The 16,644-nt window shown below is 42.5% G+C and overlaps 2 protein-coding genes across 3 annotated transcripts in view; both read left to right on the top strand.

The window, feature by feature from the left end:
* The window catches only part of LOC139558461 (ubiquitin-conjugating enzyme E2 E2-like), a 52,836-nt gene extending 43,194 nt beyond the window's left edge, over window positions 1-9,642 (top strand). The window contains exons 6-7 of one of the 2 annotated variants that reach the window (XR_011671585.1): window positions 26-1,201; window positions 9,617-9,642. Coding sequence is in view for 1 of the 2 variants with exons in the window: in XM_071373614.1 (XP_071229715.1) it covers window positions 26-123 (98 nt within the window). In the remaining variant the exon portion in view is untranslated. Of the gene's footprint in view, window positions 1-25; window positions 1,207-9,616 lie in introns of those variants that run through there. The other variant, XM_071373614.1, reaches the window with a different exon arrangement.
* On the top strand, window positions 3,167-16,466 carry LOC139558464 (ubiquitin-conjugating enzyme E2 E1-like). The gene is made up of 6 exons (XM_071373618.1): window positions 3,167-3,325; window positions 4,178-4,326; window positions 4,878-4,928; window positions 12,877-13,009; window positions 15,539-15,686; window positions 15,876-16,466. The coding sequence occupies exons 2-6, from the start codon at window positions 4,184-4,186 to the stop codon at window positions 15,971-15,973; spliced, it is 573 nt and encodes a 190-aa protein (XP_071229719.1). The 5' UTR covers window positions 3,167-3,325; window positions 4,178-4,183; the 3' UTR covers window positions 15,974-16,466.
* Window positions 16,467-16,644: the final 178 nt, after the last annotated feature.

Genomic DNA, 16,644 nt, shown 5'->3' with positions numbered 1-16,644 from the left:
TCCATGTTGTTCTCCCTCCTCACAGCTGACCCTCTGGTAGGAAGCATCGCCACCCAGTACACGACCAACAGACCAGAGCACGACAGGATAGCCAAACAGTGGACCAAGAGATACGCCACATAGACTGACATCAAGGAGCTCCACCACCCTTCTCTGACCCACCTCCGCCACCCAAAATCTGTTGAGCACACCCATCCCTCGCCCCTCCGCTCCTAGACTGGTCCCAAATCTGTTTGTGCTGTATAGCCAACTCCTATGGTCATTGCATGCCAAACAATTAATTAATAATGGCATGTTTGGCATGACAATGACATTTACATTTTAGTCATTTAGTAGACACCATTATCCAGAGCGACTTAGTTAGACCATAGTAGTTGGCTATACAGCACAAACAGATTTGGGACAAAGCTACTTGCCCCTCTCTCTGAGGCCCAAATGTGTGGAAGCACACCCACCTGACCTGATCCCCCCTCCTCATCACAGGCGGCTGGTGGCACTTTTATTGGGGAGGACGGGCTCATAGTAATGACTGGAACGAGTAAATAGAAATGCATCAAACCCATGGGTTCCATGTGTGTTAATGCCATTCCATTTACACCATTCCAGATATTATTATAAGCCGTCCTCCCCTCACCAGCCTCCTGTGCTCCTCACACCTTTAGTTCACCCCCACTCCCCCTCCTCTGAGAACATGAACTTGATTGCTTCTTTTTTTTTTATACAAATAGTATATTGGATTTTTTTCTCCCAATACACTGAATGTTGATATGGTCACGAAAAGCTTTAATACTGTTATTCTTGTTGTTGTTATTATTACTACATTGTTTATTGCATTATCCTCCTAGGCCCTTTTTATGTGATTGATGAAAAATGCATTCTATTCTAGAGCATTCTAGATACATTCTATTGATACAGTCCATGTTGAGCGTTTTTGTTTAAGAGGTCATCTTCAGTTAGAGCCTGTCTGCAGAATTAGTGTTTACAGATGCAGAGTGGACCTTTTTCTAGGATTTAATCATTTGTTGTTATTATTTTTCTGCCCCCAGAAGTTATTGCCATGACAGTAAGTCTGTCTGGATCTGTGTGTAGCTGGTCTTGCTGCTCACCTCCTGTGGTGCTAGTCAGCTGGCAGTTATTTGCTGTACATTTGCCTTGTGAGAATACATACTTATTGAATACTCAATTAAACACTGGTTGTAATGTTAACTCTGGCTCGGCTAATCTGTTGCTAATGTGCTCACTGTTTGTCTTCTTCACTGGGTTAACAGTGGGGGATTTCAATGCATAATCTATAATATTTACTGCTGTCCAATGGTCGTTAAAATATTAATATTATACACCCGTTTTAGATGATTTATGTTATTTTCTCATGTCACATTTTAAAGCTCCAATGTCAAGAGCATTTCCTTTTTATGATCAGTGATAAAAGTTAAAGCTACTGTTTGTTCAAGTTCAAAACTCTCATCTTGTCCCGTGTATTTTCATGAGAAGTTTAAAAGCTCTTTGATAGCTGGCTGGCTGCCTCAAATACAGAGCTCTATTGAAGGATCTGCTGCACGCACACGCACACACACACAAACACTGAAACACACAAACACAGTTCCCATATACAAATGCCCTTAGAATGAAACTCTGGGTTCAGAGATTCCATTCTGTAATTCTACAATTCTGGGTCCCGACTAGTATAACTACGCCAGCTGAGTTCCTGACATTCCAGTCCCAAAATGTAGGACCCCCCCCCCCCCCCCCCCCCTGCAACGGAATAGAACATCTGGATGCATCCCTTCACTCCTAATATGTTGCAGGTTTTCATGGAAGGATCCAGTCTGCCTGTGGAACAGCACCTGTGCAGCCTTGGCATTCCAAATGAAATGTTTGGTTTTGTGCTTTGTGGAGTCTTGTTTTGTGAAAATGATTTATTAGTTAAGAGTTCATCCATTATTAATTAGGCAGCAATGCTGCTTGTTATTGCTAATTACGACAATGGCCTTTCAGTCATTGTAAGCCTATTCCAATATAAACCAGCACCACATCCTCCCTCTTGCACATGGATTTCTCATCTCTCGCTAGAGAGACTGTTGCAGCATTAGTGGTGAGAAGAGAACTGATCCAGGATGAATTAGCAGAATCTTTGCCTTTTGACAGCCAGTGTTGAAAGGAGTGGAGTCAGGCCTTAACATTCTGTGTTTTGCTGCTGTCAATTATTTGGTGTAGGTTGGATCCTAATTCTTATTCGTCAAAGAGAAGCGGCAAAGTGTAGAGAGACCCGCAAAGGGATGTAATTATTGTTGACAGGCAGGGAATGGAAGGGGGACATTGGGACTCTTCGTCCCCCACCTCCTCATCTTTACCCCACAGGGAGAAGAAGAATGATTATTGTTTCTGATGCAGAGCCTCATAACCTCACTGGTTCTCTTCCTCAACCCCCAGCTTGTCCTAAGAGACCAGGGCAGGGGGGATTGGTTGGCAAAGACAATACCACTTAAAGTCTTATATCTCAACCTCTTTTCTGATGGGCTAGCTGCCAGTATGGTGTGTTCTTCCTCCTTTGAGGACAGTAAATCCCACAGGTTGATGGTGTTGGTCAATGGGTTAAAGTTAGGCTCAATCAGACCCTCTGGCTGGAGAGGTTGACTGTTTGCCCTGTAGCCTACTGAACTCAAATGAACCATTTTAAGACTAATATTGGTCATGTATACATTCAAAATGCAGCTCAGTGGACATTGTATGGACTGCCATCGTCACATTGAAGAAGCCATCTCGTGTGGTGAAGCAAATACACCAGGTGAGTTCGGACTGTATAAAGCAGTAGCCTACATGTACCTGCAAGTTAGCCTCTTCCGCTAGGTTATCCATTAGCCTACATGGTCCATTTCTACCTGCAATAATAAGAGGATGCAAGCCAATTTTGCAGGAATGCTTTGAAATGCAGGAAACTTCATGTAGCCTAATATGACCATCATAAAGAAGAGATAAGAACATCTAATATTTCTGTGTCACCCTCTGCTGATTATTGGGAGTGTAGGTGGACTTCACTTTTACATGATGCAAAGATAACATTATATGTAGGCTTATGGTATCCACAATGGTCAGAATCATCTCACACCTCTTTGGTGCCCCCCCCCCCCCCTTTCCAATTATAGAGTAGTGCTCAGCTAGCTCTCTCAATTTGACATTGTCATCGAGTGTGCCCAACCGAGACGGAATCCATTGCCCTGGATAACTCTAGCTTCGTCTGCTGCTGGCTCTGCACCCACACTTCCGCTCCGCGAGAGGCAAAAGGCACGCGTCCAGGCGACGGAGGCACTCACAGACACAAAGAAAGGTGGGCTTATCTAACACTAAATGCTTAAAAAATATATATGTATATGTATCCATATTGTATTGTTTGGCGTGTCTGAGGGATCGACATTTGGACCTCCACCGTGGATAGGTTATAGCCTTTGGGGTTGAAATTGAGGAAAACGGTCCGTCCTATAGACTGGACTGAGATCAGCTTTAGCTGCCTATCGAGGGATAAAGATGCCAATATAAAATCTAATTGTAAAACACATTGGCTTCGGTCTAAAGATTCAACTAGTTTGGCATACATGTTCGGCATATTCTCTTATGGGTGTTTGATTGAAGAGCATCTTATTTCAAAGTGAAAGTTTCATCAAGTCAACGAATGCTCAGTGGGAATGAAGAATGAGGAAGGTTCCCCAAACGAATGCGACATCGCCCAATACATTTGAGGCTACATTGGGCTATTTGATCAGTTGAGGAAATTAGGCTACCCCCTCGTCGTTCTTATTTTGCTGTAATGAAATGTAATCATTTCACAATAAGAGCGGAGTGTGCTCCTTTGTTGTAGCACAACTCAGCTAAAATAACGCTTCAGTGCAAACATTAGCTTTAGGTCAGTAGGCTAATCTGTTAGAGCGTTAAGAAAGACTGGGAGTAATGGTTTGACGATAAACAGGATACATTCATGTTGAATTGTGTCTGTAAACCTATGAACACATCGTTGGTTGGAGCCTAACAACAATAGGCTAAAGGTCGCATTGATGGCGCTGGTTATTGATAGCCTACATTGAATATTTGCAGTGCTCCTGAACTGTGGGGGGGGGGGTGGATCTTAGGTGTATTTGTTGTTTTTCTGTGGCCTGAATGTTGCTTTTTGTTTTTGTCTGTACAGATCGGTATGTCGGGTGAGGATTCGCGTGCCAGCATTAGTTCTTCTTCCTCAACTCATCAGCAGTTAGAAAAAAACGCGCCTAAGAAACGAGAAGAAAGCAAAGCCAGCATGAGCAAGACTTCCAAACTCCTCTCCACCAGCGCCAAAAGGTAAGGCTGATTGTTGCTGTGGCTGTCAAAAAAATGCAACGTTTCACTGAGTTGATATTTTATAATACCGTAGCTCACTCGCGGCCACTTTTGTTACAATGTATCGTCTTGTCATTGACTTGCGCGTGTCACTATAGTGTTTAATTTACAGTGGACCATTTTCTGGATTCGGATCTGTATATATAAATATGAACATCTGAATAATGTTTTTTTTGTTTACCATTTTGAATATGTTCTTAACCTTCTTAGTGCATGGTTGTCAAACTGTAAATAGCCTATGATTCAATAGATGACTAACTTATTGCATATTTATTTTCAGTGTTTATTGTGGTAAGACTAGAGGAAATAAAATAAAACATCTGGCACAATGCAGTCTATCTATAGTTATATTTGTCATCCTGATTTACTGTCTGTCTTGATCCTTTGGTAAAATTAGCATTCTGGATATTTTGAGTGTCTGCCATGACAATGTATCTTGTTCCCTATTATTAATCTTCTGTTAGAATCAAGACTATGTGAGTGATCATTTTCATTTTTGTGCATTATTTCAGAATTCAGAAGGAGTTGGCTGACATTACTTTGGATCCGCCACCGAACTGCAGGTAGGCTCGTGTGTGTGCGATTTTAGCATGTAAATCTTTGTGGGGAAAACAAACAACACAACAATCTTTGGGGGGGGAATGCATGCTAGTAAAGCCACTACACAACACAACTCTGAACAATAGATTAATTGCGCTATAACGGTGCACACAAACTGTTAGGGCCTACATAAAGCTGTCCCAACAGCAGGGTCCCAACAGCAGTCCGAACACCTTACCACTGCTACACCTGGCTATCAGTGGAGTCTTGTCTGACAGCGAAACAGTTCATTCAGCCTCATTTACTGCCTTTTAAAAAAACATAGTTGATATGGCTGACTTGCTTAAACAAATGTGGTTTCTACTGACAATTGAGATGTACAAACTATGGCATGAGGGGATGACAAGCGGATAAGAGGCAATCTGTAATTTTCAATTAAGACATTAATGAGCAAGCTAGGACGGACATAGTCAATATAACTATTTCTTCAGCACTTTTGAAATGTACAGTGACAGAATTCAGAACATGGGCCGTTCTTACAGTGTTCTCCCTGTACACCAAGTCAGAACCGTAGGATAAATAAAGGGGGCATATAAGCAGACATTGAAAGCTCTTACAATATTTGATGATTACATTTCTCTAAAACAGGTTATAGGCTACATGTGCACCACCTAGTCAGAACAGTAGGCGAAATTAAGAGGGATCAAAGATCATAGATCAGAGATCAAATTATTAGGGTGATGCATATGGGCTACTAACAGCTTACTACACAACATACTTATTATTACTTTCTTAGCTACAGTATACATATCTTCCCAGCATATTACATAATTTATACAGCAGTATACAAGACATTTTTGGACTCACCATGTGCTGTGCCCACTTGAACAAGAAGGTGGCACGGCGGTCCTTCGTGGGCAAATTTTGTCATCAAAGTCTGGCATTCTCTGGATTTATGGTGCTTTCACGACAACTGGGAACTCGGAAAAAAACAAGGTCGAATCACGATGACATCAGTGATCTTCAGGTCTAGAAAGAGGTCTGAGTTCCCGACTTACATTTCCGAGTTGGATGACCGTACAAAACATATTTTGCCAGTCGGAGCCAGTTTTTTTTCCCTGAGTTCCCAGTTGTCTTGAACTCACTGAAGTCATATTTCCCAGTTATGGGTTAACAGTTGTTTTTTTAGAAATCATGCTGAATTGACAGCATGGCCAATGTTGAATGTTTATCATTTTAAGCTTGGAAAAGAGACCCTTAAACCCAGAATTGGGACCATACACCCACTCCACTGAATAGCAGGCTAGTGATTGCTTTGAAATGCTCGCAGTTAGCCACTGATTCCTTCCAAACCACTCATTGTTGAATTTGCAATTTCCAACTTGTTGTGTAATGTTTATGGCCGAGGAGCACCGATACGTTTTATCTATAATTTCTCTTCATTATGACAAGGATCAAAAAGGATTTGCCAGTAGATTGTTGACTTGATTCATGATGATGACTGCTAGCTAAGATTTTGAAAGTATGATGTTGACATCAGTCCAATCAAAGCTACTGTAGATATAACGTGATTTGATGTCATTTTATCTGTGGCCAATGACCTTGAGCCTTCTTGGATGGGCACTTCTAATGTAACTCTATGGCAGCACCCAAGGGGCTTGAATCTTCGAGCTCTGGCCTTAGATTTGCCGGTGACTTAGTGTCCCCATGAGTAACAGAATATTGAGCCAATCCCGGCGCAATTAGAGAACATTACTAACCCCTACGCTCCGTATTTTCCGAGGCATGATGCACACAGTTCTTCTGACATGCATCCTTGAAGGCCAGTAAAGTGGGAGAGAAGAGATGTGCTACACAGACACACACACACTCTCTAGAGAGACAGGAGATATACAAGCAGTTCCTTGTCGTGTGTTATTGAACCTTGAAGGCCACTGAGGGAGTTAATCTCTGTATGTATATCTTCAATGAGGTCAGAATTTACGCTCAGCTGTTGACAAGCTGCTGTGCTGCGGTCAGTCTACACTTGCCAGTCTACACTCACTTAGGGAACTGTGGGTCATGATGATCCTGTCTAGACCTTGAGAAGTGAGCTGATTACATGTTGGCGCAGCTCTCCAGACCACCAGTTGGACACACACACAAACCAGTTCCAAAACAGACATTTAGCTAGCTGATGACCCTGGCATATGACTGCTATGGATTTGGCAGAGGCTGGCTCACTCAACATGTCAGAGAGTAATGGCATGTTTTGAGACAGGAGCTTTGTGCTCTGCAGCTGGAAAGGACCATGAAGGAAGGAATCCTATTTGACTGACTCTAGTCATTCCATCCATAGGTGGGTTTTGTGGCCTGCTCTAGTCTAGTGTAGTGGGCCTACTATGGTGCTGCTGTGGTATTGGAAAGTGGAAGGAGCTCTGGTTAATCCAGGGGGATTATGGGGGTTTATAACCACATCACCACGTGTAGCCCAGATGCTTGGAACCCAGTGAACTAAAGAGGGGGTTTTGGGGGGGCTGACCCAGTGAACTATGTTCCAACCAGACAGTCTGCTGCCACCTTAGTGACCTGACGGTTGTGTCATAGAACGGAAGTAATTCAGTGAACCATGCTTGTGTGACGAGTCGCCTTGCCTGAGACCTGAAGACGTGCATTAGCTTCTTGAGCTAATGCCTAGGCTTTAGCTCATCATGCTAGTACAGTCTTATGGCTCGGAGTGACAATGTGAAAACATCCAAGCCAGCCCAGTATGCCTACAGTGCAGGTAGTGAGTGTGAAAAGGGCATTTGTGGCCTTGGACCTATCTTTAGATACACTATACATTCTTTGCATGAGGCAATTATATAGTGGTTTTGTCAGTAGTTTTCATTAATCTGTCAGTTGGTTTTCCTGAACTGGATGTTTTCTGCCATAGCAAGCATGTCATGTTTTCTGGCTACTACATGGCAAGTTCCTCAGATGACATTCATCAAAAGCAAATTATACTTGACACGGGGAATGCCACACACACACTCCAGCCTTGTTTTATTTTTAAATGGTCTTGTCGTCGTCATAGTGCTAACATCACACACTCGTTTCCTTCCCCCTCTCTCCCTCCCCCTCACATGCTCTCTCTCACCTTCATTCGTTTCCTTAGCTGCTCTTTGGCTACTGCTCCCTAGCACTTGTTTTCCTTTCTTTGACAAACACACTATCCCTCCCTCCCTGTCCCTCCCTTCAGGATGTAGCCCCTGGGTGTCTGGCCTTGCGGTGGCGTCTCGTTGGATTCTTGACATTCTCAGAGTTAGGGCTCATGATAGTAATTGAACATTGAAAGCTTGTTGTGTGTGTGTGTGTGTGTGTGTGTGTGTGTGTGTGTGTGTGTGTGTGTAACTGCTCTGTGACTGGGATAGTGGTCAAATAAAATAAATATGAAATGTTGTTTTACAGGGTCAGCCATAGTAGTACGGCACCCCTGGCGCAAACTAGGGTTAAGCGCCTTGCTCAAGGGCACAGAGACAGCTTTTTCACCTTGTTGGCTCGGGTATTTGAGCCAGTGACCTTTTGGTTACTGGCCCAACGCTCACACCGCTAGGCTACCTGCCGCCCTAAGCTTGCAGAACCTGGTATTCCCAGGCAGTCTTCCATCCAAGTACTAACCAGGCCCAACCCTGCTTACCTTCCTAGATCAGATGAGAAGGGAAAACAGTGGGTTCCAATTGTGTTCTTACTGCCTCTTACTCACCCCCTCACTGTGTAGCCCCAGCATTGACTGCTGGCTAATGAGTGTTGTGTCTGTGTGTGTGCTTCTAAAGGTGTTTTCACTTCAGGAAGCGTGCCAGTAGTTATTGTAAGCCATCTGAGGTGCTTGTGATTCTTTGTTTACTCCCTCTAGTGTACTCTGAGCTAATGTTTAGAGTGAGAGATTGCGAGCCATGGATTTTTTTTCTCCTCTTGACACAAAATGGAGTGTTACTGTTCCAGAGTGTTGGAGTTGTTGTATGTGTGACTGTGATGGCTGCTGTCTAAGTCTCTGTAAAGCTTTTCATATCTATAAAAAGGACTCCCCACTGGGGAGGAAGTGTCTAGCCCATGCTGTGTTGTTAGCGAGCGCTAAAAACCCAAAGTACTGCTGCTACCTACTGTACCTCTTCGCTGGTATTTCTGAAAGGAGTTGTGTTTATTCAGTAGTCGTGATCATTGGAGTGGGACCCAGTGTTGGGATAATGGAGGCTGTTTTGCTTGCTGTGCTCATGGTCCGTTGGGAAAGTGTTGCCTCTTGTTGTATTTTTAGTGATGAGTTTATTTGATTTAGTTAACCTTTATTTTGACAGGGAGTCAATACTGAGACCAAGGTCTGTTTTCCAGAAGAGCCCTGTTTAGCACAACAACACATTAAAACACAATATACACATTAGTTGTTTTTTTATTGCTTTAGTACTATACTGAACAAAAATATAAACACTACATGAAACAATTTCAAAGATTTTACTGAGTTACATTACATTTACATTTAAGTCATTTAGCAGACGCTCTTATCCAGAGCGACTTACAAATTGGTGCATTCACCTTATGACATCCAGTGGAACAACCACTTTACAATAGTGCATCTAAATCTTTACAGTTCTTTACAGTTCATATAAGGAACTCCGATAATTGAAATTCATTCATTAGGCCCCAATCTATGAATTTCACATGACTAGTAATACAGATATGCAACTGTTGGTCACAGATTAAAAAAAGAAAAAGATAAAAAAAGTAGGGGCATGGATTAGAAAACCAGTCAGTATCTGGTGTGACCACCATCATGCAGTGCGACACATCTCCTTCGCATAGAGTTGATCAGGCTGTTGATTGTGGAATGTTGTCCAACTCTTCAATGGCTGTGCCAAGTTGCTGGATTTTGGCGGTAACTGGAACACGGTGTCATACACGTCGATCCAGAGCATTCCGAACATAATCAATGGGTGACATGTCTGGTGAGTATACAGGCCATGGAAGAACTGGGACATTTTTAGCTCCTGGGAATTGTGTACAGACCCTTGCGACATGGGGCCCATGCATTATCATGCTGAAACATGAGGCGATGGTGGCAGATGAATGGCACGACAATTGCCATTAAAATGTCCATCAATAAAATGCAATTGTGTTCGTTGCCCATTGCTTATGCCTACCCATACCATAACCCCACCGCCACCATGGGGCACTCGTTCACAACGTTGACATCAGCAAGCCATACATACCATACACGTGGTCTGGGGTTGTGAGGCCGGTTGAACGTACTGCCAAATTCTCTAAAACAACGTTGGAGGAGGCTTATGGTAGAGAAATTAACATTAAATTATCTGGCAACAGCGCTACTGGACATTCCTGCAGTAAGCATGCCATTGTGTGGTCCCTCAATATAGACATCTGTGGCATTGTGTAGTGTGACAAATCTGCACATTTTAAGAGTGGTCTTTTTTGTATCCAGCACAAGGTGCATCTGTGTGATGATCATGCTGTTTAATCAGCTTCTTGATATGACACACCTGTCAGGTGGATGGATGATTAAATGAGAAATGCTCACTAACAGGGATATAAACAGAGAAATAAGCTTTTTATGCGTATGGAAAATGTCTGGGATATTTTACTTCAGCTCATGAAACATGGGACCAACACATTACATGTTGCGTTTTATATTTTTCTTCCGTATATATATTTTCACTGCAGTACCTCTATTGACCCCTAGGGGGCCCGCAGACCCCGGGTTGTATGCCCCTGCCCTAGAGGCACCAATTCCTACAATTTTTAAAGGGCATTGGAGATCATTCCACACGTAAGGTGCAAAAAAATAAAAGCAGATCGACCCAACTCAGTGGAATTGGAAGGGATCTCCAGAGATGGCCATCCCTGAGACCGGGTCTGGTATCTCGTACTTCTATAAGTTAACAATGAAGTAAGATACTGAGGAAGTTTATGCAGGAGGGCTTTATAAACTAGAGTGCAATCCATCAATCTACGAGACTTCAAAGAGGGCCAGCCTATTGCCCGTAATAAAACGTAGTGCGCTATGATAAACTGTCCATTGTCTTCAATACCGTGGCAGCTGTTTTCATAATCCTATACACAATATCCCCATAGTCTATAATGATATGAATGTCAACTGAATTATTTGTATTCTCCTATTTAATGAGGGCATGACCTATTCCTATAAAAGCTCTGAATGAAGAAAACAGCCTCGAAGCATTCCCATTACTCCTGGAATGCTAGGTAAATATTATCTTTACATTACTGAAAATAAGGTTCACTCACAGGCTGATTACCCACAGAAAAATAATATATATTATTCTATGTATACTGCATCTCTGTGCGATTGCCATTATCAGGAATGGGTAGTGTTTCTTCAGTCGTTCAGCCGCTCTGTTGAAGTGGCGTCATTATGCTATCTATTTTGTTATGACAGCCCAGTGTACATTACACTGTGTTTCTGGTTAGTGCTATAAAAAGAGGTAGTGCTAGCAGCTGCTAATGGGTTAGAGATGATGTGATGACACATAAAGAGGACAGTATCTGCACTTAGACATATTCCTGGCAAGCCAAGGTGTCAAGTGAGAGTTGAGATACAGACTGAAGCCAGGAGTTGCATGCATTATGCTGGCCCCTGATACAACTGGCCTGTACTCTCACAGGGATGACAATTTATATTTACACTTGGTAGATTATCCACTGTTTGCAAAAATATTCCAAATAAACAAACAAGCAACAGTATCACAGAAGTAAACAAAAGTGTTTTGGAGAATCAGAAAAATCTGTTATTCCACTTGTTACCTCACTGATGCATTGAGTGTAGACATTTTGATGGTTATTCATCACAAACACAGTCTCCCAGCTGAAATGTGGAAATCTCGCCCCACCTTTCCTTTCTCTCTGCCTGTATCCTTTCTGAGGTCAGAAAAGAAGCCCCTGTCTGTTATTGAACTGAATGACAACACAACAGTGACTATTAGTGTGGCGTATTGAACTGAACGACTACATTGACTGCAGCATGCCATATCATCCCTGCCGGGAACACTACGTGACATTTGTCTGTTGGGGTGGAGAACAGACTCTCCTCTGTGGCTCTGCTGTGTATCACACACATCTGTTGTCAGGCAGAGAAACCACACAGGCTGGATGTTTTAATGTGAAATGATACAATACTTCTCTATACCGATTTTTGGCATAGAATTAGGAACTGTATTTTAGACTGACACTATCCTGTGTTTTTGGCATAGGCATAGAATTAAGTACTGTATTTTATACAGAGACTGTCCTGTGTTTTTGGCATCAAAGTATTTGGGGGGGGGGGGGGGGGGGGTGATAGGCCTAAAGTTAAGTGTTATGTTTTCACACAGATTTCTAATGAGCTTTTCTGTTAGCATCAATGCAAAGCATGCATTTTGGTCGCTGAGTAATGACTAGGCGTTTTTCGTCGTAGACCATTTCTGTGTTTACATTACTCAAAACTGGTGGGTGGCGTTAATCCAGTGGACTATCAGAAGCTCCATTCAACCCCTGTCAACTTGTCTTATGTCACTGAGCAAATAAACTGCATAGCACTCTAGCTTTGTTTTGGTTTTACTACGAGGCGATGACCTGACTCGTGGCAGGTTGCGCTGGTAATGAGTTACATCGATAATGCTGTGAATGATAATGGATTATATAAGGAATTATTATTACAATGATGCCTACATTTCCGTTTTCTGATACACAAGTATTAGCATTTTAATGTGTTAGTTAACCTTTACTTTTGTGAGCTGGTTATTAGTTTGAGATCAGATATTTTAGAAAGCCTCAATCTCTATAAATCATATAGCCTGTGTGTTTGTATGTTCTACAGAGAAACCAAGTGTAAAGCACTATATTATTGCATTCCTTCATCACATTCTATCATCTTGTCTTTCACCATTCATTTCTCCAATGCCATGAAACAGTGCAATGTACCTATGTTGCCTGTTTGTGTGTTTGCAGTGCGGGTCCAAAAGGAGACAACATCTATGAGTGGAGATCCACCATCCTGGGACCACCAGGCTCTGTGTACGAGGGAGGAGTCTTCTTCCTAGATATCGCCTTCACACCAGACTACCCCTTCAAACCACCCAAGGTAAAGACTCCAGTCAAAACAGCTGACTCAAACAATGAATAGAACATTCCTCGATTACACAGCTTTGTAGGCTACCACTTTCTCACTAGAGAAGGGAACTTGTTATTGCAAAGTTGACCGCTGGAGGGAGCGATTGCACTTGGATTTTATTGAAATGCAGGGCCTCTAGTTCTCTCTGCAAATTGCAAACAGTTAATGGTCAATTTAACCAAACCAACCAACCAAACCAGACTCAAAAAGGCTTGAATAGAAATTTGGCTTCCATGATTAGACTGAGTTTCCATCCTCCAAGCATTGTTGAGCAGATTATGTTGGTGTTTCTTTCAGGATCTACCACTGTAACATCAATAACAGTCAGGGTGTATTGATCTAGAGAAACTTTGTTGTTTCCATGTTTTTACTGCCTGGCTGTGCACAGGGCTGCATACAGACAGGCAGGCAGACATACACACACACCCCTATAGCTGCTGTCTGAGAACAGGGTACACAAACACCACAGACTAGACTAGCAGATCCCCTCCACACCTTGGGATAGCCTGGGAGCACAGTTATGGAGCACAATTTCCACAAGCAGGCCAGCATGGTTAGTCACTCATGAAGTGGTTGAGAGAGAGTGAGTCAGCTAGGGAGATAGAGGGGGAGAGTGTGATTGAGTCAAAGGGTGCTTCTCCAATGTCACTCCCACTCTGATCCCTCCACTGTTCAGGCAGGCAGCCCAGAGGTCAGAGGTGGCTCCCTAATGATGTTTAGTCTCTTGTCTTCCTAATGTTTCGCTCCACTTTCGCTCTTCTATGTTACTGACACAAAGAGATGCTCAGCGCCTGAAGGACTGGAAAAAGCACATAAACCACAGGGTGCATTGATCTACAGTTTAAGTCTGAGGTTTACATGCACCTTAGCCAAATACAGTTAAACTCAGTTTTTCACAATTCCTGACATTTAATCCTAGTAAATATTCCCTGTTTTAGGTCAGTTAGGATCACCACTTTATTTTAAGAATGTGAAATGTCAGAATAATAGTAGAGAGAATGATTCATTTCAGCTTTTATTTCTTTCATCACATTCCCAGTTGTTCAGAAGTTTACATACACTCAATTAGTATTTGGTAGCATTGCCTTTAAATTGTTTAACTTGGGTCAAACGTTTTGGGTAGCCTTCCACAAGCTTCCCACAATAAGTTGGGTGAATTTTGGCCCATTCCTCCTAACAGAGCTGGTGTAACTGAGTCAAGTTTGTAGCCCTCCTTGCTCGCACACGCTTTTTCAGTTCTGCCCAAACATTTTCGATGGAATTGAGGTCAGGGCTTTGTGATGGCCACTCCAATACCTTGACTTTCTTGTCCTTAAGCCAGTTTGCCACAACTTTGGAAGTATGCTTGGGGTCATTGTCCATTTGGAAGACCCATTTGCGACCAAGCTTTAACTTCCTGACTGATGTCTTGAGATGTTGCTTCAATATATCCACATAATTTTTCTACCTCATGATGCCATCTATTTTGTGAAGTGCACCAGACCCTCCTGCAGCAAAGCACCCCCACAACATGATGCTGCCACCCTCGTGCTTCACAGTTGAGATGGTGTTCTTCGGCTTGCAAGTCTCCCCTTTTTTCCTCCAAACATAACGATGGTCATTATGTCCAAACAGTTCTATTTTTGTTTCATCAGACCAGAGGACATTTCTCCAAAAAGTACGATATTTGTCCTCATGTGCAGTCTGGCTTTTTTCTGGCGGTTTTGGAGCAGTGGCATCTTCCTTGCTGAGTGGCCTTTCAGGTTATGTCGATATAGGACTCGTTTTACTCTGGATTTAGATACCTTTGTACCTGTTTCCTCCAGCATCTTCACAAAATGCTGTTGTTGCTGTTGTTCTGGGATTGATTTGCACTTTTCGCACCAAAGTACGTTCATCTCTAGGAGCCAGAACGCGTCTCCTACCTGAGCGGTATGACGGCTGCGTGGTCCCATGGTGTTTATACTTGCATACTATTGTTTGTACAGATGAACGTGGTACCTTCAGGCGTTTGGAAATTGCTCCCAAGGATGAACCAGACTTGTGGAGGTCCACAATTTTTTTTCTAATGTCTTGGCTGATTTCTTTTGATTTTCCCATGATGTCAAGCAAAGACGCACTGAGTTTGAAGGTAGGCCTTGAAATACATCCACAGGTACACCTCCAATTGACTCAAATTATGTCAATTAGCCTATCAGAAGCTTCTAAAGCCATGACATCATTTTCTGGACTTTTCGAAGTTCTTTAAAGGCACAGTCAAGTTAGTGTATATAAACTTCTGACCCACTGGAATTGTGATACAGTGAATTATAAGTCTGTATAAGTTGTTTACAGACAGTAATCTGTCTGTAAACAATTGTTGGAAAACTGACTTGTGTCATGCACAAAGTAGATGTCCTAACTCACTTGCCAAAACTATAGTTAACAAGAAATTTGTGGAGTGGTTGAAAAACGAGTTTTAATGACTAAGTGTATGTAAACTTCTGACTTCAACTGTAGATTAACTTTGTTGTATCCTAGGTGACGTTCCGTACCAGGATCTACCACTGTAACATCAACAGTCAGGGTGTGATCTGTCTGGACATCCTGAAGGACAACTGGAGCCCCGCCCTCACCATCTCCAAGGTGCTGCTGTCCATCTGCTCCCTGCTCACTGACTGCAACCCTGGTAAGACTTAAGACACCATATACTACTGTAATGCGGGTTCCATTGAAATTAATTAATTACAGTGGCTGATTTGAAGGGCATTGTAGTCTTATTTCAAACATTGTCATATGTGGAATTCCTTGTGTGCGTGCTGGCTGGTCAAAGCTATAGTTGATGCCTATAACTCTGTGTAATCTCCACCCCTCACAGCTGACCCTCTGGTAGGAAGCATCGCCACCCAGTACACAACCAACAGACCAGAGCACGACAGGATAGCCAAACAGTGGACCAAGAGATATGCCACATAGACACACAGGACTGGGTCGTATTCATTAGGGACTGAAATGGGGAGGAACTACTTGGAATTGTCCAATAAGAAACGTTCATTTCTGTTTCCAGTTGCAAAACGTTTTCTGCTGCATGCCCTAATGACTACAACCCGGGGCAACATGAGGGGGAGGTGTCGTCTTTCTGGGATGACTCGGGGACTGTCAGGTTGGAGGAAACGGGAGCTTGGAGACTAGGGAAGGATTTTTCTTGGAATTTGTCTTATCTCCTGATATTTTGTTCATGATCTTTTTTTAAGTTCTCGGCCCGTATATTATAATGAAGATTTTGGTAATAATGCTTTTCAATGTTTCCTTAACGTTCTGTAAATGATTTTTTTGCTAATTGTACTACGAAATGAAATTAATTTGAAATTGTTGGACTGCTTGTATAAAGGTGTGACACAATGGTTTTCTAGTAGAATTCCAAATCTCATGTCAACGTGAATTTCACATAAAGTAACCGTTGGTGTAAGTGCTCTTGCATATCTATCATTTCATCTGCTATAACATATTGCTGAAACATTGGTATTTAGCCGATACAGCACCTAATGTCTAGGTGTGTGGCTGATATACAGTCATTGTTCAATGGCATTCAAACTGAAATAGATGTGCATATGTCAGGAGTCAGATGGACAGCAACAAACAAAACC

The sequence above is a fragment of the Salvelinus alpinus genome, chromosome 29 (assembly GCF_045679555.1).
Source record: "Salvelinus alpinus chromosome 29, SLU_Salpinus.1, whole genome shotgun sequence".
In the NCBI taxonomy this organism is placed as follows: Eukaryota; Metazoa; Chordata; class Actinopteri; order Salmoniformes; family Salmonidae; genus Salvelinus; species Salvelinus alpinus.
Note: the sequence above shows the minus strand (reverse complement) of the source record. Positions and strands in the feature narration are given on the sequence as shown.

Bases quoted from the DNA above. Each gene is read 5' to 3' on its own strand.
- LOC139558464 (XM_071373618.1), top strand. From the start codon at position 4,184: ATGTCGGGTGAGGATTCGCGTGCCAGCATTAGTTCTTCTTCCTCAACT. The intron at 4,327-4,877 runs GTAAGGCTGATT...GCATTATTTCAG, and splicing joins CTCTCCACCAGCGCCAAAAG to AATTCAGAAGGAGTTGGCTG. The intron at 13,010-15,538 runs GTAAAGACTCCA...GTTGTATCCTAG, and splicing joins ACCCCTTCAAACCACCCAAG to GTGACGTTCCGTACCAGGAT.